At 37.6% G+C, this 25,895-nt stretch overlaps 1 protein-coding gene across 10 annotated transcripts in view; it reads right to left on the reverse strand.

Annotated features, from left to right (window-relative positions):
* The window catches only part of GRIA4 (glutamate ionotropic receptor AMPA type subunit 4), a 680,382-nt gene that overhangs the window by 85,576 nt on the left and 568,911 nt on the right, over positions 1-25,895 (reverse strand). For 9 of the 10 annotated variants that reach the window (XM_061440062.1, XM_061440061.1, XM_061440070.1 and 6 more), the window contains exons 7-9: positions 10,295-10,453; positions 2,883-3,050; positions 962-1,066 (exon numbers count right to left, since the gene is read on the reverse strand). In XM_061440062.1, coding sequence (XP_061296046.1) covers positions 962-1,066; positions 2,883-3,050; positions 10,295-10,453 — 432 coding nt within the window. The remainder of the gene's footprint in view (positions 1-961; positions 1,067-2,882; positions 3,051-10,294; positions 10,454-25,895) is intronic. The other variant, XM_061440066.1, reaches the window with a different exon arrangement.

Below are 25,895 nucleotides of genomic sequence, written 5' to 3' on the forward strand. Positions count from 1 at the left end.
CTAGAGAAAAGGAATGTTAAAAAGTTATATGTTAGGTATAAAAAGTTTATAGTCAATTTCTGTGGTGGAATTGTATCGCTCCAATATATAAAGCACTTTTTGGATGTTGAGAATATTGCTGATGCTTATGATGCTTAGTCACATCAAAAGATCAGCAACTATCTTCTGAAATCCAAAAGTCTATCACCAGCAGCTTTCTGAACAACCTCTCTGGTCCCTCAGTTGAAGTCCTTAGGTATCTCTCTCTCTCTCAACCTAACAGTAATCTTAATAATATTATCTTCCATCAGCTCTTTTCTTTGAATGTTTATTTCAGGAACATCTAGCCTTCTATTATATGACTATCCATTATAAGTAGTTTTCTTGTTCTCTCTCTAATGGTTTCAGAAATGACTACATGAAAATGAATAAGTCTCTTACTTACATTGTGCGCTTTCCTGAAGAGTATATTATGGGTTTTCTGGGATTCTTTTTGTTAAGCCTTTAAAAAATTGCTTTTATTTTGGATAAGGAATATAAACAGTGGGTAAATAGTTCATTTCAGCTTTGATATACCATTAAACATCAATCATATGACACAAGAATTTATTTCAGCATGAATTACCAAGAAAGTATTACTTGTAAGTGCAGATGACCCTTATCAACACAGGTTTGAACTGCTCAGGTCCACTTTTACACGGATTCTTTTCACAGGAAATACCACAATACTACACAATCTGTGTTGGTTGAAGCCTCAGATGTGGAACTGCAGCAGTGGAGGAACCACATATATGGAGGGCCCATTATAATTTTGGCACAGATTTTTGACTGTGTGGAGAGTCAGATCCCCTAAATCCCACTTTGTTCAAGGGTTAGCCATACTCACAATTTTTTAAAAATGTAGACTATCCAGCTATATTTCACTTATAAGATTTTAAAAATGTCAAAAGCAAACTAAGAAAACAGTTCAAGTGTGGCTCACCTTTCTAGGTCCTGTGCTCTTTAGTTCAAACACATCCATTGTGTAATTGACCCTACGTCCATAGTGGTCAAATTGAACATTTCCTGTTAGTCCTTGAATTTGAACCTATGAATGAAAAATAAAATCTACACATGTAATCATTTGCCATTTTACTTACAGAAATCTTTACTTCATCTGCTAGGCTTATGACTATGCATGGGTGTGGAACTATAATCTGTAAGCAACTCACTAAAAAAGTCATGGAGTATTTGAGCTACTGGGATAGAATTGGATAGAACCAATACAGTATTGTAAAGTAATTAGCCTCCAATTAAAATAAATAAATTTAAATTAAAAAAATAATTGGATAGAGGAATATCAAAGAAATATATAAGCGATTCTGTTATGTACTTGAAAGATAAATATTTTTTTTTATTATGGCATTTCCATTGTACTTCTTCAATTTTGAAATATTATCTATAAGAATAGAAACATGGTTTCCTTTTTAGTTACTTTTCAGTTTTATCTACACATCCACATAATAAATAACCCTGATAACCACAGCAGATCATATTTCTCCTTGCTAATGTTAAACTTAAAATATTCAGAAAAATAAACATATTTTTGAAAATATTCAAGTGTACTTTGTTCCAAATCCTTTTAATTCATTTAAACTTATGTTCTGAACCTGTGGCATTTCAGAACATTTAAAATGTATTACTAAAAATACACACATATTACAGTAATCATTTGAAAAACAGTGTTAGTATAACTACAAAAGACTAAAATAAATACTTAATCCAAGGTTACAAGACAATTTGAAAGTCTATTGAGGCAGTCAGTAGATTAGTAGACTAAGACTGTATGCCAAATATTTCAGGTTCTTCCTCATTCTGGGTCCACGGTGGGCTTGTTCTTTTTGGACACTTTTTGGTTAGTTAGGTGTCTGTGACTCTTTCTGACAAAAGCGTTGTTAACAGATGTAATGAGTGCTAAAGCATTTTATTTATTTATTTATTTTACTTTACAATATTGTATTGGTTTTGCCATACATCAACATGAATCTGCCACAGGGATACACTAGAAACCTCCCTACAACTCTTTTCCTTTTGTTACATTCAAGATGGTAGCTGCTATGTCAGCTTGTGTCCCTAAGTGATTATAAAAAGCAGAGTGTCCCTACTAATCTGATGTGTGTCTGTGAGTGTGAAATCCTCTTTTGTTCTTTTAAGCCACTGAAGCTTGGGGTTGTTTATTACTGTTACATAACCTAACTTATCCTGGCTAACCATCTACATAACATATAAACACCAGTATTCTATCTAGTGGGCTTCTGAGGTGGCTCAGTGGTAAATTAGCTGTCTGCCAAACAGGAGACGGGGGTTTGATTCCTTTGTTGGGAAGATCCCCTGGAGGGAGAAATGGCAAACCATTCCAGTATTCTTGCCTGGGAAATTCCATGGACAAAGGATTCTGGCAGACTACAGTCCATGGGTTCACAAAGAGTTGGGCATGACTTAGCCACTAAACCACTACCTCCACCATTCTATCCAGTATCCTATGTAGAAATGTCTCAGAAATGATAATGGCTCAATATATTAAAATGGAAATTGTAATATATCGGTATTTGCCAATAGATTATTTTGTTTTCCTGAAAACTCCATTTAAAAAGGACAATGAAATAAATTGAAGGCTTCCCAGGTTGTTCTAGTGGTAAAGAACCTGCCTGCCAATGCAGGAAACATAAGAAATGCAGGGTTGGGAAGATACCCTGGAGGAGGGCATGGAAACCCACTCTAGTATTCTTGCCTGGAGAATCCCATGGACACTGGAGCCTGGCAGGCTGCAGTCCATAGGGCTGCAAAGAGTTGGACACAACAGAAGTGACTTAGCACACATGCATGTGTGAAACAAACTGAACATAAATAAAATTGTGAGTTACCTGTTTGAGTGTCCTCTCCATGTCAATTCCCTGGCCCCATGGAGCAGCTGGATTTGCCAGACAATCTCCAGCATTTCCTCTCCTGGAAATATCAATTTTCTGTCTTCTGAGACTTCGGAATGTTTCAGCCATCACGAGGACTCCATCATAAGTCAGAGCAGATGTATACTAACAAAATTAAAGTAAATATAATGGTAAAATGTTAAATTCTTATCAATCCTTAGGATTTGCCTGGGGACTATGTGGGTTTATCTTTGGCTGCAAAGACTCAATATGCCAGCAAATTTGGAAAACTCAGCAGTGGCCACAGGACTGGAAAAGGTCAGTTTTCATTCCAATCCCAAAGAAAGGCAATGCCAAAGAATGCTCAAACTACCGCACAATTGCACTCATCTCACACGCTGGTAAAGTAATGCTCAAAATTCTCCAAGCCAGGCTTCAGCAATACGTGAACCATGAATTTCCAGATGTTTAAGCTGGTTTTAGAAAAGGCAGAGGAACCAGAGATCAAATTGCCAACATCCGCTGGATCATAGAAAAAGCAAGAGAGTTCCAGAAAAAACATCTATTTCTGCTTTATTGACTATGCCAAAGCCTTTGACTGTGTGGATCACAATAAACTGTGGAAAATTCTGAAAGAGATGGGAATACCAGACCACCTGACCTACCTCTTGAGAAATCTGTATGCAGGTCAGGAAGCAACAGTTAGAACTGGACATGGAACAACAGACTGGTTCCAAATAGGAAAAGGAGTACGTCAAGGCTGTATATTGTCACCCTGCTTATTTAACTTCTATGCAGAGTACATCATGAGAAAAACTGGACTGGAAGAAGCACAAGCTGGAATCAAGATTGCCAGGAGAAATATCAATAACCTCAGATATGCAGATGACACCACCCTTATGGCAGAAAGTGAAGAGGAACTAAAAAGCCTCTTGATGAAAATGAAAGAGGAGAGTGGAAAAAGTTGGTTTAAAGCTCAACATTCAGAAAATGAAGATCATGGCATCTGGTCCCATCACTTCATGGGAAATAGACGGGGAAGCAGTGGAAAGAGTGGCAGACTTTATTTTTTGGGTTCCAAAATCACTGCAGATGGTGACTGCAGCCATGAAACTAAAAGATACTTACTCCTTGGCAGGAAAATTATGACCAACCTAGATAGCATACTGAAAAGCAGAGACATTACTTTGCCAACAAAGGTCCATCTAGTCAAGGCTGTGCTTTTTCCAGTGGTCATGTATGGATGTGAGAGTTGGACTGTGAAGAAAGCTGAGCGCTGAAGAATTGATGCTTTTGAGCTGTGGTGTTGGAGAAGACTCTTGAGAGTCCCTTAGACTGCTAAAGGAGATTAGTCCTGGGTGTTCTTTGGAAGGACTGATGCTAAAGCTGAAACTCCAGTACTTTGGCCACCTCATGCGAAGAGTTGACTCATTGGAAAAGACCCTGAGGTTGGGAGGGGTTGGGGGCAGGAGGAAAAGGGGACGACAGAGGATGAGATGGCTGGATGGCATCCCCGACTTGATGGACATGAGTTTGAGTGAACTCTGGGAGTTGATGATGGACAGGGAGGCCTGGCATGCTGCAATTCATGGGATCACAAAGAGTCAGACATGAATGAACGACTGAACTGACTGACTGATGTGGGTTTATGACATAAAGTACCATGCAGTCTGAAAAGCAGATAAATTACTGCCCTTAATTTAACTTCCCCTTAAATTAAATTACTTTAATTTAACTTTAATTAATTTCCTCTAGCTACAGAAATTTCTGCTTTTGCTTTATTACAAAGACTGTATATCAGTTCTTACCACTATGATTTTAAAAAGGAGAAAATGCACTCTGTAAAATAGAAATTCTATTGCACAGTTTTCCATCAGTTGGGAGAAGCAAGCCCTCTAGGTGAGGTCTTTCTATTGTGTCCAAGTAGAAACAGCTAATGTATTTTTTTAAAAAGGGCTAAATGCAGTATTTCCACAATCTACCTTGCAGTCTCTTGCTGTGGGTGAGCCTCAGGAGGGCTGGGATATCCCACTCTTTCCTTCTCTCAATGTCCATTAGGTTTTCTTTAGATTTCATATATGCTTCTTGACTTAAAGTGTATATCTCTGTCTAGTTTTTCAGAAGAAAGAATGGGAATGCTTATTGTTACTTTAAATATAGGGTACCAGAAGTAGCATCTACTTATTTACCAAATGTATATACACGTTGCTAAATAAACGTGAGTACTGTTATGCCCATGCCTGCAGAGTGTGCTTAGGAAGGTTAGATCATTTCTCTAAGTTTCTATTGTAACATAGGATCAAAGTGGAGAAATGAAATATAGATCATCTGTTTCCTGATGATCTCCTGTGCTTCTCTTTGAGAAAAAAGAAATAATCTCAGGAAAAGATTATTAAGGTTAACAGAGAAAATGAAGAAAAACTGAGAAGAAAATGTGGTTTGTTTAATCTGAAAATTAAGAGAACAGGGAATACTTGTAAAGTCTGTTTACAGAATTCCTAATCATATGAAAAATATCGTACAATTTTCTTGAAGTGTGGCAGAGCATCAACCACTGATCATGATGAAAAACTACACTTTCTCTTTCAAGAATTTCATATATGCACAATTTTATATGATTAACACATTCTGAGCTTATACTAAGGGTAGTTTTGTGACATGGAACATGGGAGATGATCTTGATTTGCTGCTTATAAATTAAGAAAATCATTAGAAATTTAAATTGTAGAAAGTAAACTTAGGCAATATGACTATTAACTATAGCAATCAGTTTTCCAGGGAAGGACTGAGATATGGATAAGATAAAGAATACAAACTCTAACAAAGAACTTTTCAATGGTAAAGAATTTAACTAAAGCTTCATCAGATTTATATGTGACATATAAATTATAAGTCTTGCTATATATTCTTCAAGGATATGAAAAAAATGGACTTAAAGATAAGCATACACACTCATAATTGGAGTGGCATGGTTGATGAAAATTAAGAAACTTAACCAAAAATGGGTATACCTCCTCCCCTGCCTGGACCAACATACTTTTGTGTAGAGAAAGCCATCAAATCATCTTTCTGGATGGCAAGAAAATAAAAACAAGCATTGATGAATAAAGAAAAAAAAAAAAAGCAATGCTAGCATTTTAGGATCAACAGAGAAAAAAAGAAAGCTATTGTTGCTTTTCTAAATGGGAGAAAAAAGCTGAGAAGATATGACACCAAAAAAGCAAAAGCACTTGCTGTGTTTAAAAAGTCCATTCATTTTTATGAAACAAGTGAACTACAAAAGAGAACAGATATCGTACAGACTGGAGCAGAGCAAAGTGGATATTTAGCCAGTGGCAAAGCCTTTTGACAGCTCATAGAGCTGATAAATTGAAAGAAGCAGTAGTTAAAATTGGTTTACTTTTTAAAAGGATTTCATTATTTTATATGTGTCCTATTGTACTAAAGTACAATAAATCATATTTATGGGCACATGTGCCCATAAATTTCTAGATGGCATTTAGAAATTCTTATTAAACATACTCTTCATTTTGGAGGTAAGGCGGCACTTCCCTAGTAGCTCAGATGGTAAAGAATCTGCCTAAAATGAGGGAGATCTGGGTTTGATCCCTGGGTTGGGAAGATCTCCTGGAGAAGGAAATGGCAATCCACTCCAGTATTCTTGCCTGGAGAATTCCATGGGCTGAGGAGTCTGGTGGGCTACAGTCCACGGGATGGCAAAGAGTTGGACATGACTGAGCAACTAACACTAACTGAAACTAAGTGTTGACCTAGAGCTATTTATTGCTTTAGGCAGTGATTAGAATGATGGGATGAATTCTGTTTATCAAAGATTGTATATAAAAAGGTATACTTTGGTGGAATCATAGTGCAGTAACAGGGGTCTAGGTTTTGAGAAGAAAGAACTATATGAATTCTAATTCTATTCATACTTTTAAGGACATGTGTAGTATGTTTTCCAGTTACAAAGCACAAAACAGAACAAAATAAAATAAAATAATTACTATTTTCTGTGTAGTTGTGAGGATAAAATTTCATATTATATCTGAGAGTTCTTTGAAAAGTGTGCTAGACACTGGCTAGGAACAGTGACAACTACATGTGTGTGAAGTCACTTCAGTCCTGTGCTACTCTTTGCAACCCCATAAACTGTAGCCCACTAGGCTCCTCTGACCATGGGATTCTCTAGGCGAGAATGCTGGAGTGGGTGGCCATTTCCTCCTACTGGGAATCTTTCTGACCCAGGGATCAAACTCATGTGTCTAATGTCTCCTGCATGGGCAGGAAGGTTCTTTACCACTAGTGCCACATGGGAAGCCTACACAGATGTCCCAAAGGTGTAGTGTTAAAGTCCTGTCTAGTGTTCCTGAGTGAAAGAAGGCTGTGATGTGCTTTATAGAAAAAATATGTGTTCAATAAGGTTTGTTCAGGCTTGAGTTATGGTGCTACTGACTGTGAATTCAATTAATATTAATTGATCGACAATATCTTAAATAACATATGTTCAAACAGAAACACACATATAACAAAGTGTAAGTGTTGATTGGTTGACAAAACTGTTGTACCTAACTTTGTAATTTTCCCTAGAAGTAAAGGCTCAATATTCGCTCATTCAGTGTTCATGGCAGCTCTATAGAATGTAACTACCATAAATAATAAGAACTGACTACATGTATTTATTAAATGGTCACTGGATACCTAGCATACTAAGACAGCTGTGAAAGATAAAACAAAGTGCCCAAAGCTATGACATAGATAAGTCTGGTTGGAGATTATCAAATAGTACACCTTGTGATAGGCTAAAGGCAAGAGAGGGAAGGAATAACCACACCAGTATATCTGGACAGAAGGACCACAGTGGACAAATATTATTACATATTATCACTGGAAAAAACAAAAAACAAAAAAACAGTTACAAGGAACTACAACACACTGCCAAGAAGTTTGAAGCCCATTATAGATACTAAAACTCTAAGGATAACAAGGACTTGAAGAAATGGTTTACAGAAGAAATGCTGAGATTAAAAAAATAGCTGAAAAATATGTGAGGAAGAAAGAGAAGAAAGAGAAGGGCAAAACTGCCTCTACATACACTGATGAAGAATGAGAAGAACATGCTGTAAAGGAAATTATTCAGATGAGTTTGGAAGGAAGCTTGATGCTTGTTTTTCCTTGTGTGTTAGTATTTGAAATAATTGAGCCTTTGGGATAATTTTCCTCTAAGCCAGCTTGAAGAAAAAGCAGACTGAACGACTTCTTAAGTTTCTTTTTATCTTGAAGGTATTTTTGCTTTTTAATATGCTTCCATAGACTGGTTCCAAATAGGAAAAGGAGTAAGTCAAGGCTGTATATTGTCACCCTGCTTATTTAACTTCTATGCAGAGTACATCATGAGAAATGCTGGACTGGAAGAAACACAAGCTGGAATCAAGATTGCCGGGAGAAATATCAATAACCTCAGATATGCAGATGACACCACTCTTATGGCAGAAAGTGAAGAGGAACTAAAAAGCCTCTTGATGAAAGTGAAAGTGGAGAGTGAAAAAGTTGGCTTAAAGCTCAACATTCAGAAAATGAAGATCATGGCATCCGGTCCCATCACTTCATGGGAAATAGATGGGGAAGCAGTGGAAACGGTGTCAGACTTTATTTTTGGGGGGCTCCAAAATCACTGCAGATGATGACTGCAGCCATGAAATTAAAAGACGCTTACTCCTTGGAAGGAAAGTTATGACCAACCTAGATAGCATATTCAAAAACAGAGACATTACTTGCCAACAAAGGTCCGTCTAGTCAATGCTATGGTTTTTCCTGTGGTCATGTATGGATGTGAGAGTTGGATTGTGAAGAAAGCTGAGCGCCGAAGAATTGATGCTTTTCAACTGTGTTGTTGGAGAAGACTCTTGAGAGTCCCTTGGACTGCAAGGAGATACAACCAGTCCATTCTGAAGAAGATCAGTCCTGGGATTTCTTTGGAAGGAATGATGCTAAAGCTGAAACTCCAGTACTTTGGCCACCTCATGCGAAGAGTTGACTCATTGGAAAAGACTCTGATGCTGGGAGGGATTGGGAGCAGGAGGAGAAGGGGACGACAGAGGATGAGATGGCTGGATGGCATCACTGACTCAATGGACATGAGTCTGAGTGAACCCTGGAAGTTGGTGATGGACAGGGAGGCCTGGCGTGCTGCGATTCATGGGGTCGCAAAGAGTCGGACACGACTGAGTAACTGAACTGAACTGAAGCTTGCAAAGTGGTGCAATATAGTGGACAATGTACTTGTCTAAGGCTCAAGGAGTTCACAACTTATTCCTAGGCTAACATTTCACAAATCTGGTCCTTGACTCAAGGACAATCAACATACCATTTAATATCTTGCATTTAGAAATTTGTAAAATCAGAGGGTGGACTATAGTGCTTGACACATAGTGGATACTCATTAAATGCTTTCTTTTGAAAGTAATGAAAATGGTATGACTGGCTAAACTGCTATACTACACAGAGGAAATTGACAAAGCTGGAAGAACTGAGATTCTCTTCCATAGATTATAGTTTTCTAGGCTTGAATTTCCAAATTATGTTTGAAACTTTTTACCTGAATACACTGTCAATGAGAGATTAGTAAAAGTTGTTTAAATGATGATGTCTTATTATCAGTTCAGTTCAGTTCAGTCGCTCAGTCATGTCCGACTCTTTACAATCCCATGGACTGCAGCACACCAGGCCTCCCTGTCCATCACCAACTCCTGGAGTTTACTCAAACTCATGCCCATTGAGTCAGATGGCATTACCGACTCAATATATTATTATGGAGAAGCTCAAAACCACTAAGTTAGAGTTTAAGAAACATTATGCCATTATCTACATGATATCGAAGGAATTTAGCTTTTCAGGAGAGAAAAAAATGTGCTTATGATCAGAAATTTATCATAAATTTGCAAATATCAATAACATACTTCTGCAATGTCTGTCAGATAAAATTAAACAATCTGACATTTTACTGTTAATTTGAAAGAGGAATTTTGCAGAAGCTATATATTTTACATTTTTTTTTTTTACCACTTTCCTTACTTATTGTAAATCATTTTGCAAATATAGTTGTTTTCTGAGTGGAATAGTTACTAGTAGTTATTCACATTTGAAATAATTTTAAAAATATATAATTTATTCAGGGACATTCATATGCAAATTAATAATAATAATAAACTAGTTGAGCAAATGGCTAACATCTCCTCCATAAAATATAAAAATTTAGAAAATATTGATTTGTGTGACAAATAGTGACAAAATATTTCTGCCCCATGCCACACTGTGCCTGACAAAATATTACTAGAAGAACTGCATAATGAACTTTCTACCTTAAATTTTATAAAGTACTAAAAATACATAAGATAAAAACAAACAAATACCTTTGGAGGTGTCTCAGATCCTGGATATTCTCTCTGATCTAATTTCTTCCAGCGATCCATTAATTTGGTCACCATAGGTGTGTTAAAATCTACCAACTGGAATCCTGTAACATTGGCTCCACCGTGTATAAATCTCTCAAGAGAAATATCCTTGAATCCCTATAAAAATCAGTATGACAGTTTATTAAGCTTAGTTAATTATTGGAGTTAATAGCTAACATTTTGGCTCCTCAATGTTAACATGAATTGATAACCAATATTATTTAAAAGTGGTGGCTTTAAACAACTGGAAGATTATGTAAATATTGACATAATAACAATTATGTCAATTTAGCTGTTAAACTCTGTCATTCAAAATCTAATGCATGACACCACATCAACACCAAAAAAGACAAAAATCACGTGATCATCTCCACAGATATAGAAAAAAAAAACATTTGACAAAATTCACCATCTACTCATGATAAATATTCCCATCAAAGTGGATATAATGGAAACATATATCAATATAATAAAAGCTATTTGTGACAAACCCACAGTCAACATAATATTCAATGGTGAAAAGCTGAAAGCCTTCTCGCTAAAATTTGGAATAAAACAAAGATGCCCACTGTCACCTCTTCTATTCAACATACTTTTGAAAGTCCTAGCCACAGCAATTAGACAAGAAAAAGAAACAAAATTTTATTCAAATTGATAGGGAAAAGGTAAAGTTGTTATTATCTGCAGATGACATGATATTATATATAGAAAACTCTAAAGATTCCACAGAAAAACTACTAGAACTGATAAAAAATTTAGCATGGTAATAGGATACAAGATTAACATACAGAAATCTGCTGAATTTTTAACACTAATAATACATATCAGAAAGTGAATGTAAAACAATTATTAGATACATCAAAAAAACTTAAAATACCTAGGCATAAACTTCACCACAGAGGTGAAAGACTTAAATGCTAAGATCTATAAAACAATGATAAAGGAAACTGAAGATGATTCAAAGAAATAGAAAAATAACCCATGCCTTTAGATTGGAAGAGTTAATACTATTAAAATGGCCAACTACCTAAAGTAATATACAGATTTAATGAGATCCTTATCAAATAACCATGACATTTTTCACAGAACTAGAATGAATAATCCTAAAATTTATATGGAGCCATAAAAGACCCAGAATTAAAAAGCAATCTTGAAGAAAAAGAACAATGGTGGAGGCCTAACTGAATCATACTTCAGATAGTAATATAAAGCTACAGTAATCAAAACAGCATGATCTTGGCACAAAAACAGACATATGGGTTAATGGAACAGAATAGAGAACCCAGAAAAAATCCAACACAACCTACAGTCAGTTAATCTTCAATGAGGGAGGCAAGACTACATAATGGAGAAAAGGAAGTCAATCTCTTTAGCAAGTGGTTTGGGAAAGCTGGACAGCTGCATATAAATCAATGACATAAGAACATGTCCTCACACCATACATAAATATAAACTCAGAATGGCTTAAAGATTTAAATACAAGACCTGATGCCATATAACTCCCAGAAGAAAACATAGGCAAAACCATCTCTGACATAAATTGAGCACTATTCCCTTGGTCAGCTTCCCAAAGCCAAAAAAATAAAAGCAAAGATAAACAAATTGGAACTAATCAAATTTAAAAACTTTTGAGCAGCAAAGGAAATCATGAACAAAATAAAAAGGCAACCTACAGGGTGGAAGAAAATATTTGCAAATGATGTGACTGAGAAGGACTTAATACAAGTGCTCATACAGCTTAATATCATAAAGACAAACAACCCAATCAAAAAAAAAATGGGCAGAAGAATTATATTGACATTTTTCCAAAGAAGACATTCAGATGGTCAAAAAGCACATGAAAAATGCTCAACATTGCTTATCATTAGAGAAATGCAAATCAAAATCACAATGAGGGATCACCTCACACAAGTCAAAATAGACATCTTCAAAAACTCTACAAATAATAAATGCTGGTAAGGATGTGGAGGAAAGGGAGCCCTCTGACACTGTTTGATGGCAATGTAAATTGGTATAACCACTACCGAGAACAGTATGGCAGTTCCTTAAAAAACTAAAAATAGAGTTGCCATATGATTCAGCAGTTCTACTCTTGGGCATGTATCTGGAGAAAATTCTAATTTGAGAAGACATCTGCACACCAGTGTTCGTGGTAGCACTATTTACAATAGCCAAGACATGGAAACAACCTAAATGTTCATCAACAAATGAGTGAATAAAGAAGATATGGCATATACACATTATGAAATATTGCTCAACCCTAATATAATGAATGCATGCAGCAACATGGATGGGCCTAGAGATTATCATATTAAATGAATTGTCAGACAGAGAAGGACAAATATCATATGATATCACTTGTATGTGGAATTAGAATAAAATAATACAAATTAGTTCATTTACAAAACAGACTTAACAGACACAGGAAGCAAATTTCTGTTTATTAAAGGGGGAGAGGTGGAAAGGATAAATTAAGAATTTGGGATTAACAAATATATACTACTACATACAAAATAGATAAACAATATGCAAAGGAATCCCAGGGCTGATCTTCTTCAGAATGGATTGGTTGGATCTTCTTGCAGTCCAACGGACTCTCAAGAGTCTTCTCCAACAACACAGTTCAAAAGCATCAATTCTTCAGCACTCAGCCTTCTTCACAGTCCAACTCTCACATCCATACATAACCACTGGAGAAACCATAGCCTTGACTAGACGGACCTTTGTTGGCAAAGTAATGTCTCTGCTTTTCAATATGCTATCTAGGTTGGACATAACTTTCCTTCCAAGGAGTAAGCGTCTTTTAATTTCATGGCTGCAGTCACCATCTGCAGTGATTTTGGAGCCCCCCAAAATAAAGTCTGCCACTGTTTCCACTGTTTCCCCATCTATTTCCCATGAAGTGATGGGACTGGATGCCATGATCTTCATTTTCTGAATGTTGAGCTTTAAGCCAACTTTTTCACTCTCCACTTTCACTTTCATCAAGAGGCTTTTGAGTTCCTCTTCACTTTCTGCCATAAGGGTGGTGTCATCTGCATATCTGAGGTTATTGATATTTCTCCCGGCAGCACCAAAGAATTGATGCTTTCGAACTGTGGTGTTGAGAAGACTCTTGAGAGTCCCTTGGACTGCAAGGAGTTACAACCAGCCCATTCTGAAGAAGATCAGCCCTGGGATTTCTTTGGAGGGAATGATGCTAAAGCTGAAACTCCAGTACTTTGGCCACCTCATGCGAAGAGTTGACTCATTGGAAAAGACTCTGATGCTGAGAAGGATTGGGGGCAGGAGGAGAAGGGGATGACAGAGGATGAGATGGCTGGATGGCATCATTGACTTGATGGAAGTGAGTCTGAGTGAACTCCGGGAGTTGGTGATGGACAGGGAGGCCTGGTGTGCTGAGATTCATGGAGTTGCAAAGAGTGGGACACGACTGAGCAACTGAACTGAACTGAACATATATAATAGGGAACTACATTCAATATTTTTTAATAATCTATAATGGAAAATAATCTGAAAAAGAATATATACATAAATACATATATACACACACACATGAGTATGTGTATAACTGAATAACTTTTCTCTACATCTGAAACTAATGCATTACAAATCAAGTATATTTCAATTAAAAAATATAACACATGAGAAAAAGATATAAATGTTTCTAGTTTAGTTCAACTGAATTTAACAAGTATCAGTATTTCTGAAATGCCTCTGAGTGCCTTTTATGAAGCATGGAGGAGGATTCAGGAGATGAATGAAATGCATCAAATATAAGACACCTAAGCAGATACGTGTCTTATGTGAAAATGTGTCTTATATTAAGATTTTATGGTACTCTGAGTCTGTGATGTGTAACACTTCACGGAGGTTCAGCTTAGTTACAAAGTGGTTTAAAAGAAGATAGAGATAGTACTTTAAGACAAAGAGGGTGAAAGCTTTGATTATATCAGTCACTACAGTCCTCATAGTTCTGGGAAATGGCAGTGGATAAGAGAGCAATAAGCCATTTATGTGTGGTAGGGAAAAATACAAGTCCCAGCAGGTGGAGTGAGGAAGGTGGACAGGAAGGTGTCACCTCATTTGGTTCAGAGGAAGTTAACTAAGTTAAACAAATTCTGGAAAAAAGTTATTTATTTTCTAGCTATATCTTTCTCTCATCTATCTGTTTATCACTCATTTCTCTCTCTCTCTATCTTTTATATATGTATTCCATACCTGGCTCTATTTTTCCATTAGAAATTTGAGGTAACTTATCACAACACACACCCAATTTTGTAAACAAACAATTGTAGGAAAAATACAAAAAGTATACTACAAAAGTGAATTATTATAACCAAAGATATTAACTCAGGCAAAAGTAAACCACACACCCACAGAGTTTGAAGCATCTGCACTTGCTTTCCTGTTTGTCCCCTTTAGGTATTTAGGAAATCTTTTTTTAAATGTGAATTTGATTCAGTAGTCTTGAGAAAAAGTTTATCTTTTTCCTTTTTTGGTCAACATAAATTATGCAGCAGTGACCCTACAGTTATAGTAGAAATCAAGGAGAAGAGGAAGACCTAGTGTTACTTATCCTGTTGCATGTGTCTCAGCCATGATTTTGGAAACTTCTCTGTTTTTTTATTTTAATAACAAAGAGGAATTTCTTACTAGCCAATATATACATGTTACTGTCTGGTTACTGGCAACTAAGGGACAATGAAAGACCCAGAGTGTGTATTCATAGTTAATATTAATGCTGGGCTGATTATGTATCAGGCATTGTGGTAAGCACATTCCACTGATTATCAATCTAATTCTCACAACAAACTTATGAGATATATCCTATCTTACAAATAAGGAAGCCACATGTCAGTGGGTTAAAGCAAAACTATTCAAGATCTCCCAGCAAATACATATTAGAACCAAAAGATTCTCAACTTTGCCTTTTAAAAATTATGCTCTTGTGTATTTTTTTTTTCATTTTTTTAAGTTCTTTAAAAAATTTTTTCCTTTATTTTATTTTTTTAACTTTACAATATTGTATTGGTTTTGCCATATATCAACATGAATCCGCCACAGGTATACACATATTTTTACACAAATATGTGTTTTCCCTTGAAGATATAGGGCTTCCCTTGTGGCTCAGCTGGTAAAGAATCCGCCTGCAATGTGGGAGACCTGGGTTCGATCCCTGGGTTGTGAAGATCCCCTGGAGAAGGGAATGGCTACCCACTCCAGTATTCTGGCCTGGAGAATTCCATGGACTGTAAAGAGTTGGGCACGACTGAGTAACTTTCACTTTCACTTTTCATGTGTTTTCAATTTTGATATTTATCATAATATTCCTAGGAGAGGCAGGGAGATACTGTAGAAAGCAATCCAGGCTCTGACTCCCATTTCTGTAACTTTCTAGCCTTAGGTTTCCCACATGCAAAATAAGAATGATAATGCTAATACAGCTAGCACATGTGGTTTGAGTTTAGTAAATAATGGCTATTGTTAATTAATTAAGTCAATAAATATTATTTCATGTCAATTATATGCTAGCTGATTTGACAGTTCATCAGTAATATTCTCATTTTACTGGGAAGAAAAATAGACACCAGAAATCAAATATATGATTTTGAAACTGGAAAAACACTATCAATCTCTAGCTAGTTAAATGTCAGTTGAACATTTGTTCATAAAGAAGAAGATAGGGCAGACCCAGAGATAGGCAAATAATTTCAATTTTCCAAAAGCTACAGTGATTCAACTATTGCATTAGTTGCTAACTGATAACATTATTATTTTATTTTAGGGGTTGGTGAAATAGAGTACCTGCCAAGTTTTTTTTTTTTTTTGATAGAGTTTTCCCACAGGTACAATACATACAGGCGAAGCTGCAGCCTTCAGAAAAATCATGTGATGTAAAGCCTGACTGATAAATAATAGTTTACATTTCTCTGATTCCATTCTGTTGTTCTGCTGAAGGTAAAGGAAAAAAGATTACCACATCTGATTATAAGCTTCTTTTAGATATAATCTAAAGAATAGTAGGTGACTCAGTTAACTTTAGCTGTGTCTATTTGAGTATAGGCAATATTTTTTCTTTCATATTTTAAACTAATTTCATATAGAAGATCGATAGGCTATAGACTGGAAAGCAGTTTTCATGGAAGGTTACTTTGATGACTAAGTAAGTTTTAGTTTTTAAGGACATGATATTGTGGAACTGTGGAACAAACAGTTTCCAGCACAAACTGTGGAAAATTCTTCAATAGATTGGAATACCAGACCACCTTACCTGCTTCTTGAGAAATCTGTATGCAGGTCTAGAAGCAACAGTTAGAACTGGACATGGAACAACAGGCGGGTTCAAAATTGGGAAAGGAGTACATCAAGGCTGTATATTGTCACCCTGCTTATTTAACTTATATACAGAGTACATAATGAGAAATGCTGGACTGGATGAAGGACAAGCTGGAATCAAGATTGCTGGGAGAAATATCTATAACCTCAGATATGCAAATGACACCACCCTTATGGCAGAAAGTGAAGAAGAACTAAAGAGCCTCTTGATGAATGTGAAAGAGGAGAGTGAAAATCTGGCTTTAAACTCAGTATTCAAAAGACAAAGATCATGGTATCCGATCCATCACTTCATGGCAAATAGATGGGGAAACAATGGAAACTGAGAGAATTTATTTTGGGGGACTCCAAAATCACTGCAGATGGTGACTGCAGCCAGTGATGAAATGAAAAGATTCTCGCTCCTTGGAAGAAAAGCTATGACCAACCTAGACAGCATGTTAAAAAGTAGAGACATTACTTTGCCAACAGAGGTCCATGTAGTCAAAGCTACAGTTTTTCAGTAGTTGTGTATGGATGTGAGAGTTGGAGTATAAATAAAGCTGAACTCTGAAGAACTGATGCTTTTGAATTGTGGTGTTGAAGAAGACTCTTGAGAATTCCTTTGACTGCAAGGAAATCCAACCAGTCAATCCTAAAGGAAATCAATCCTGAATATTCTTTGGAAGGACTGATACTGAATCGCCAATACTTTGGCCACCTGATGTGAAAAACTGACTTATTTGAAAAGACCCTGATGCTGGGAAAGATTGAAGGCGGGAGGACAAGGAGACGACAGAGGATAAGATGGTTTGATGGCATAACCAACTCTATGGACATGAATTTGAGCAAGCTTCGGGTATTGGTGATGGACAGGGAAGCCTGGCGTGCTGCAGTCCATGGGTTCAGAAAGAGTAGGACATGACTGAGCTACTTAACCAAACTGAACTGACTGTGGAACTGAAAGTGTGGAAAACATTGTAATAAAAGCATCTCTACAGTCCTAGAGCAGTGAAGGGAGAGGTGGTCAGTGGTTAAATAACTAAGTAAATAATGTCCCAGAGGGCAAAGGGGAGACCAGTGAGAGAGTTTCTGCTTATTGAAATGGGCTACTGAACAACATCTGCATTTCACAATAGTTAATGGCATCCTAAGAAAATATTAATTTCCAACTTGGCTGTCCTTTTAATTTTCATTTAGAGTTGATACATACTCTGGGAAGAAGAGGGAAAGTGAAATTAATAAATTAGAGAACTTCAGATATCCTAATGATTACTGATGTAAATCTACAGGTTCATCATATCATATGTGTTTAATAAATACTTATTTTATATTTTTCTAATTAAGAAAGAATTTCTGCCATCTTGTATTTCAGGTTCACAGGTTGACTAAATCATACTGAGACAGCTCATGTACACTTAAAAGAAAGAGTGTCAAATAGAATGGGAGAAATTCCCTTTTAACACATTTTAAATGTTAGGTTAAAAATTGACTTGGGAGGGTGGTCCCAATATGGTGGAGGAATAGGACAGGGAGACCACTGTACCCCACAAATTCATCAAAAGGTTACTTGGATGCTGAGCAACTTCCACAAAACAACGTCTGCCCAGAAAGGCAGCCCATTCTCTTCAAAAGGAGGTAGGACCAAATAGAAAAGACAAAAAGAGTGACAAAAGAGTTAGGGATGGAGACCCATCCTGGGGAGGGAGTCATGAAGGAGCAGTTTCCAAACAGCAGGAAACCCTCGCACTGGCAGATCTGTGGGGAGTTTTGGAATCTCAAAGAGCAACATAACTGGGTGGAAAAAGAAAAAAAAAAAACCCCACAAAATAGGTGCCTAACCACAACTCCCAGCAGAGAAGTAGCCCAGATGCTTGCATCAGCCACTGGAGGCTGGACAGGGAGCAAAGGCTGCATGCTTAGGGTAAGGACAAGGCCTGAATGCCCTGAGGAGAATCTGAGGGAGCTAACGTGAGACAGCAGCCCAAACCATGGGATAGCCAGAGAGAGAGAGAGAGAGAACTTTCCTGTGAAATGCTCTAACTTAATGCACAGCCTGGCCCACTCACAGAGCAAAGGATTGAGTGATCACCAAAGGAGAGCTAGCCAGTTGCATACAATCCCCTCCCCGCCAGAGGCAGAGAGGCAGGCAGGCGACAGCCAGAGCCAGAAGGCAAGGAGCTACTCCAATCTCGGCCTCAGAGACCAGCATCCTCCACCAAACTTTGAGCAGGCCCCCAGCTGCTAACCACGTCTTCCTGGGATCCCGGATGGTTGACATCTGCCAGGAGTGTCATGGCCTGAGATAAGCTTCCCAGAGGAGACACATGGCACACCCGAGACCAGAGAGGTGATTAAGATGCATGGCCCAACTGGGACAGTGTGCTCTTCAAGCACCTGATCGCCTGAGCTGCTCAGACCTGGGAAGGGCACAAAACGCATGCCCAACAGAGTTTGTGCCCTTGTGGAGTACCTGAGAACCTGAACCCAAGTGGCTTAGACCCGAGAAGTGCATGAAACCCCAGGGCCCGCTTTGAAGAGTGCCCTGCAGAGCACCCTGCAGCCTACGCAGTGTAGAACCAGAAAGCACCTGCCGTGAGATTGGGCAAACCCAGTGTGGTCCATACATTGTGAGCACTCCCGACACACACCAGTGATATTTGTTTGCAGGGTTCCTCCAGCCTCAAAACACAACTGAACAAGTGAGCATAAATAAATGACCACTTTTGCCCCCTTGTGTCAGGGCGGAAATTAGACATGGAAGAGACTTTCAAATAGAGGAAGCCAAAATAAACAAAGAAGGGCAAACCACTCTGGAAGTGACAGGTACAACAGATTAAAACCCTGCAGTTAGCATTGACTAAGCATTGGAGGGGGCCTACAGACCTTGAGAAGAAGTACAAGCTGGAACAAGGAACTATCTGAAACTGAAATGACCCTACACTGCCCTTGAAAGCTCCAGAGAAATTCCTAGATATATTTTACTATTATCACTTTTTAAAAAAATTTTATTTTTAAACTTTACATAATTGTATTAGTTTTGCCAAATATCAAAATGAATCCACCACAGGTATACATGTGTTCCCCATCCTGAACCCTCCTCCCTCCTCCCTCCTCCCTCCCCATACCCTCCCTCTGGGTCGTCCCAGTGCACTAGCCCCAAGCATCCAGTATCGTGCATCGAACCTGGACTGGCATCTTGTTTCATACATGATATTTTACATGTTTCAATGCCATTCTTCCAAATCTTCCCACCCTCTCCCTCTCCCACAGAGTCCATAAGACTGTTCTATACATCAGTGTCTCTTTTGCTGTCTCGTACACAGGGTTATTGTTACCATCTTTCTAAATTTTTTAAATTTTAAGTTCTTTAATTTTGTTTTATAGCCTACTATTACCTTGCCAAAAAAGACCCTATTTTTAAAGCAAATTTCATATGCATATTTTAAAATAATTTTTCTAATTGATTTTGCTTTGAATTTTTAATATTGTATGTTTGAGAGTCTAACTTCTACTCTAGATTTTTAATCTTTTTTTTTTTTGGTATTTGTTACCAATTTTGTACCTTTAAGAATCTAATCTTCAGTATCCATGTTTACTTCAGTTCAGTTCAGTTCAGTTGCTCAGTCGTGTCTGACTCTTTGTGACCCCATGAACTGCAGCACTCCAGGCCTCCCTGTCCATCACCAACTGCTGGAGTCTACCCAAACCCATGTCCATTGAATTGGTAATGCCATCCAACCATCTCATCCTGTCACCCCCTTCTCCTGCCCTCAATCTTCCCCAGCATCAGGGTCTTCTCAAATGAGTCAGCTCTTTGCATCAGGTGGCCAAAGTATTGGAGTTTCAGGTTCAACATCTGTCCTTCCAGTGAATACCCAGGACTGATCTTTAGGATGGACTGGTTGGATCTGCTTGAAGTCCAAGGGACTTCCAAGAGTCTTTTCCAACACCACAGTTCAAAAGCATCAATTCTTCGGTGCTCAGCTTTCTTTATAGTCCAACCTCACATCCATACAAGACTACTGGAAAAACCATAACCTTGATTAGACAGACCTTTGTTGACAAAGTAATGTCTCTGCTTTATAATATGCTGTCTAAGTTGGACATAACTTTCATTCCAAGGAGTAGTTCAGTTCAGTTCAGTACAGTTGCTTAGTCGTGTCCGACTCTTTGAGACCCCATGAACGACAGCATGCCAGGCCTCCCTGTCCATCACCAACTTCCGGGGTTCACTCAGACTCATGTCCATTGAGTCAGTGATGCCATCCAGCCATCTCATCCTCTGTCATCCCCTTCTCCTCCTGCCCCCAATCCCTCCCAGAATCAGGGTCTTTTCCAATGAGTCAACTCTTCACATGAGGTGGCCAAAGTATTGGAGCTTCAGCCTCAGCATCAGTCCTTCCAAAGAACATCCAGGACTGACCTCCTTTAGGATGGACAGGTTGGATCTCTTGCAGTCCAAGGGACTCGCAAGAGTCTTCTCCAGCACCACAGTTCAAAAGCATCAATTCTTCAGTGCTCAGCTTTCTTCACAGTCCAACTCTCACATTCATACATGACCACGGGAAAAACCATAGCCTTGACTAGAAGGAATAAGCATCTTTTAATTTCATGGCTGCAATCACCATCTACAGTGATTTTGGAGCCACCCAAAAATAAAGTCAGCCACTGTTTCCCCATCTATTTGCCATGAACTGATGGCACCGGATGCCATGATCTTAGTTTTCTGAATGCTGAGCTTTAAGCCAATTTTTCACTCTCCTCTTTCATGTTTACTTAGGGTTGTGATTACTGGCTTGATTGCTTTCTCCCCTTTCGACTCTCCCTTTTATCCCCCAGGTCACCTTTATCTCCTCCCTCCCCCTTCTCGTCTCTACTTAACTCTTTGAAACTCTCTGGGTATTCCTGGCTGTGGAGAACACTTAAGGAACTGATTACCTAGATTGGTCTCTCCCATTTTGACTCCCCCTCTTCTCCTCCTGGTCACGTCTATCTCCCTCCTCCCTCTTCTCTTCTCCATGTAACTCTGTGAATTTCTCTGGGTGGGCCAGAGTCTGGAGAGTCTTTTCACCATTAACCTATATGTTTTATCATCTGTGCTGTATGGATGGAGAAGACTTGATGCTACTGTAAGAATAAGACTGAAAGCCAGAGCAGGAGGCTTAAATCCAAAACTTGAGAACACCAGAGAACTCCTGATTCCAGGGAACATTAATAGACAAAAGCTCATAAAAGCCTCTGTATCTACACTGAAATCAAGCACCACCCAAGAGCCAACAACTTCCAGAGCAAGATTTACCTGCTTATTCTTCAACAATGCAGGGAAACAGCTCTGAGCATTAAAATATAGGTTGCTCAAAGACATGCAAAAACCCTAGACTCCCCAAAACTCACTACTGGACAGTTCATTGCACTCCAGAGAGAAGAGATCCAGCTCCACCCACCAGAACACAGACGCAAACTCCCCTAAGCAGGAAACAAGCCACTAGTCCAACCCCACCCCCAGGGAGCAGGCTCCACAATAAAGAGGAACCACAAAATTCCAGCACACAGAAAGGCCACCCCTAAAACAGCAATCTAAACAAAAAGAAAGAAAGGAAATACTTAGCAGGTAAAGGAACATGATAAATACCCACCAAACCAAACAAAAAAGGAGGAGATAGGGAGTCTGTCTGAAAAATAATTCAGAATAATGATAGTAAAGATGCTCCAAAATCTTGAAAACAAAATAAATAGACCAGAGACAAGGATTGAGAAGATGTAAGAAATGTTTAACAAGGACCTAGAAGAAATAAAAAAGAGTTAATCAATAACGAATAATGCAGTAACTGAGATCAAAAGCACTCTGGAGGGAAGCAACAGTAGAATAACTGAGGCAGAAGATAGGATAAGTGAGGTGGAAGATAGAATGGTGGAAATAAATGAAGCAAGAAGAAAAAAGAAATAAAAGAAATGAGGACAACTTCAGAGATGTCTGGGACAATGTTAAATGCCCCAACATTTGAATCATAGGAGCCCCAGAAGAAGAAGAAAAAAAGAAAGGGCATGAGAAAATACTTGAGGAGATAATAGTTGAAAACTTTCCTAAAATGGGGAAGGAAATAGCCACCTAAGTCCAAGAAACCCAGAGAGTCCCAAATAGGATAAACCTAAGGCAAAACACCCCAAGACACATATTAATCAAATTAACGAAGATCAAACACAAGAACAAATATTAAAAGCAGCAAGGGAAAAGCAACAAATTAAGCACATGGGATCCCCATAAGGATAACAGCTGTTCTTTCAATAGAAACTCTTCAGGCCAGAGGGGAACGGCAGGACATACTTAAAATGATGAAAGAGAAAAACCTACAACCCAGATTACTGTACCCAGCAAGGATCTCATTCAAGTATGAAGAGGAAAGCAAAAGCTTTACAGACAAGCAAAAGCTGAGAGAATTCAGCACCACCAAACCAGCTCTTCAACGAACGCTAACGGATCTGCTCGAGACAGGAAACACAGAAAAAGTTTTTAAACTCGAACCCAAAACAACAAAGTAAATGGCAATGGGATCATACTTATCAATAATTACCTTAAATGTAAATGGGTTGAATATCCCAACCAAAAAAACAAAGACTGGCTGAACAGATACAAAAACAAGACCTCTATATATGCTGTCTACAAGAGATCCACCTTAAATCAAGGGACACATACAGACTGAAAGTGAAGGGCTGGAAAAGATATTTCATGCAAATGGAGACCAAAAGAAAGCAAAAGTAACAATACTCATATCAGATAAAATACTCTTTGAAATAAAGATAGTGATAAGAGACAAAGAAGGACACTATAAAATAATCAAAGGATCAATCCAAGAAGACATAGCAATTATAACATATATGCACCCAACATAGGAGCATCTCATTGCATAAGGCAAATGCTAACAGGTATGAAAGGGTAAATTAATAGCAACACAATAATAGTGGGACACTTTAATACCCCACTCACAGCTATGGATAGATCAAACAAACAGAAAATTAGCAAGGAAACACAAACTTTAAATGATGCAACGGACCAGTTAGCCCTAATTGATATCTATAGAATATTTCAACCCAAAACAATGAATTTCACCTTTTTCTCAAGTGCACATGGAACATTCTTCAGGATAAATCACATCCTGTTCCATTAATCTAGTCTTGGTAAATTCAAAAAACTTGAAATCATTTCAAGCATCTCCTGCAATGTGGGAGACCCCAGTTCGATTTCTGGGTTGGGAAGACCCCCTGGAGAAGGGAAAGGCTACCTACCCCAGTACTCTGTCCTGGAGAATTCCAAGGACTGTATAGTCCATGGGAATGCAAAGAGTCGGACATGACTGAGCGACTTTAAATGTAAAATGTAATGCAAGCATTTTTTTTCTGATCATAGTGTGGTAAGATTAGATGTCAATTACAGGAAGAAAACTATTAAAATATAAACATATGGAGGCTAAACAACCTGCTTCTGAATAACCAACAAATCACAGAAAAAATTAAAAGAGAGATCAAAATATGCCACAAATGAAAATGAAAACATGACTACCCAAAATCTATGGGTTTCATTAAAAGCAGTACTAAAGGGAAGGTTCATAGCAATACAAGCTTACCTCAAGAAACAAGAGCAAAATCAAATAAATAACCTAACTTTACACCTAAAGCAACTAGAAAAAGAAGAAATGAAGAACCTGAGGGTTAGTAGAAGGAAAGAAATCATGAAAGTTAGGACAGAAATAAATGAAAAAGACTGGTGTGAAATGGTACCTCATAGTGGTTTTGATTTGCATTTCTCTGATAATGAGTGATGTTGAGCATCTTTTCATGTGTTTGTTAGCCATCTGTATGTCTTTTTTGGAGAAATGTCTATTTAGTTCTTTGGCCCATTTTTTGATTGGGTCGTTTATTTTTCTGGAATTGAGCTGTAGGAGTTGCTTGTATATTTTTGAGATTAGTTGTTTGTCGGTTGCTTCATTTGCTATTATTTTCTCCCATTCTGAAGGCTGTCTTTTCACCTTGCTAATAGTTTCCTTTGATGTGCAGAAGCTTTTAAGGTTAATTAGGTCCCATTTGTTTATTTTTGCTTTTATTTCCAATATTCTGGGAGGTGGGTCATAGAGGATCCTGCTGTGATGTATGTCGGAGAGTGTTTTGCCTATGTTCTCCTCTAGGAGTTTTATAGTTTCTGGTCTTACGTTGAGATCTTTAATCCATTTTGAGTTTATTTTTGTGTATGGTGTTAGAAAGTGGTCCAGTTTCATTCTTTTACAAGTGGTTGACCAGATTTCCCAGCACCACTTGTTAAAGAGATTGTCTTTAATCCATTGTATATTCTTGCCTCCTTTGTCGAAGATAAGGTGTCCATATGTGCGTGGATTTATCTCTGGGCTTTCTATTTTATTCCATTGATCAATATTTCTGTCTTTGTGCCAGTACCATACTGTCTTGATAACTGTGGCTTTGTAGTAGAGCCTGCGGATTCATTTTGATATTTGGCAAAACTAATACAATTATGTAAAGTTTAAAAATAAAATAAAATTGGAAGAAAAAAAAAAAAAAGAATTACAAAATAGCAAAAAAAAAAAAAAAAAAAAGAAATAAATGAAAAAGAAACAGAGGAGACTCTATCAAAAATCAACAAACTAAAAGCTGGTTCTTAGAGAAGATAAATAAAATAGACAAACCATTAGCCAGACTCATTAAGAAAAAAAAGGGAGAAGAATCAAATCAACAAATTTAGAAATGAAGAAATTAAGGAAACAATTCCATTCACCACTGTGATGAAAAGAATAAAATACTTAGGAATAAATCTACCTAAAGAAACAAAAGACCTATACATAGAAAACTGTAAAATACTGATGAAAGAAATCAAAGAGGACACAAATAGATGGAGAAATATATCATATTCATGGATCGGAAGAATCAATATAGTGAAAATAAATATAATACCCAAAGCAATCTACAGATTCAATACAATCCCTGTCAAGCTACCAACAGTCTCTTTCAGAGAACTAGAAGAAATACTTTCACAATTTATATGGAAATAGAAAAAAATCTCAAATAACCATAGCAAACTTGAGAAAGAAGAATGAAACTGGAGGAATCAACCTTCCTGACTTCAGACTATACTACAAAGTCATCAAGACACTATGGTACTGGCATAAAGACAGAAATATAGATCAATGCAACAAAATAGAAAGCCCAGAGATAAACCCACACACCTATGCAC

Source organism: Bos javanicus, chromosome 15 (assembly GCF_032452875.1).
Source record: "Bos javanicus breed banteng chromosome 15, ARS-OSU_banteng_1.0, whole genome shotgun sequence".
NCBI classification, from domain to species: Eukaryota; Metazoa; Chordata; class Mammalia; order Artiodactyla; family Bovidae; genus Bos; species Bos javanicus.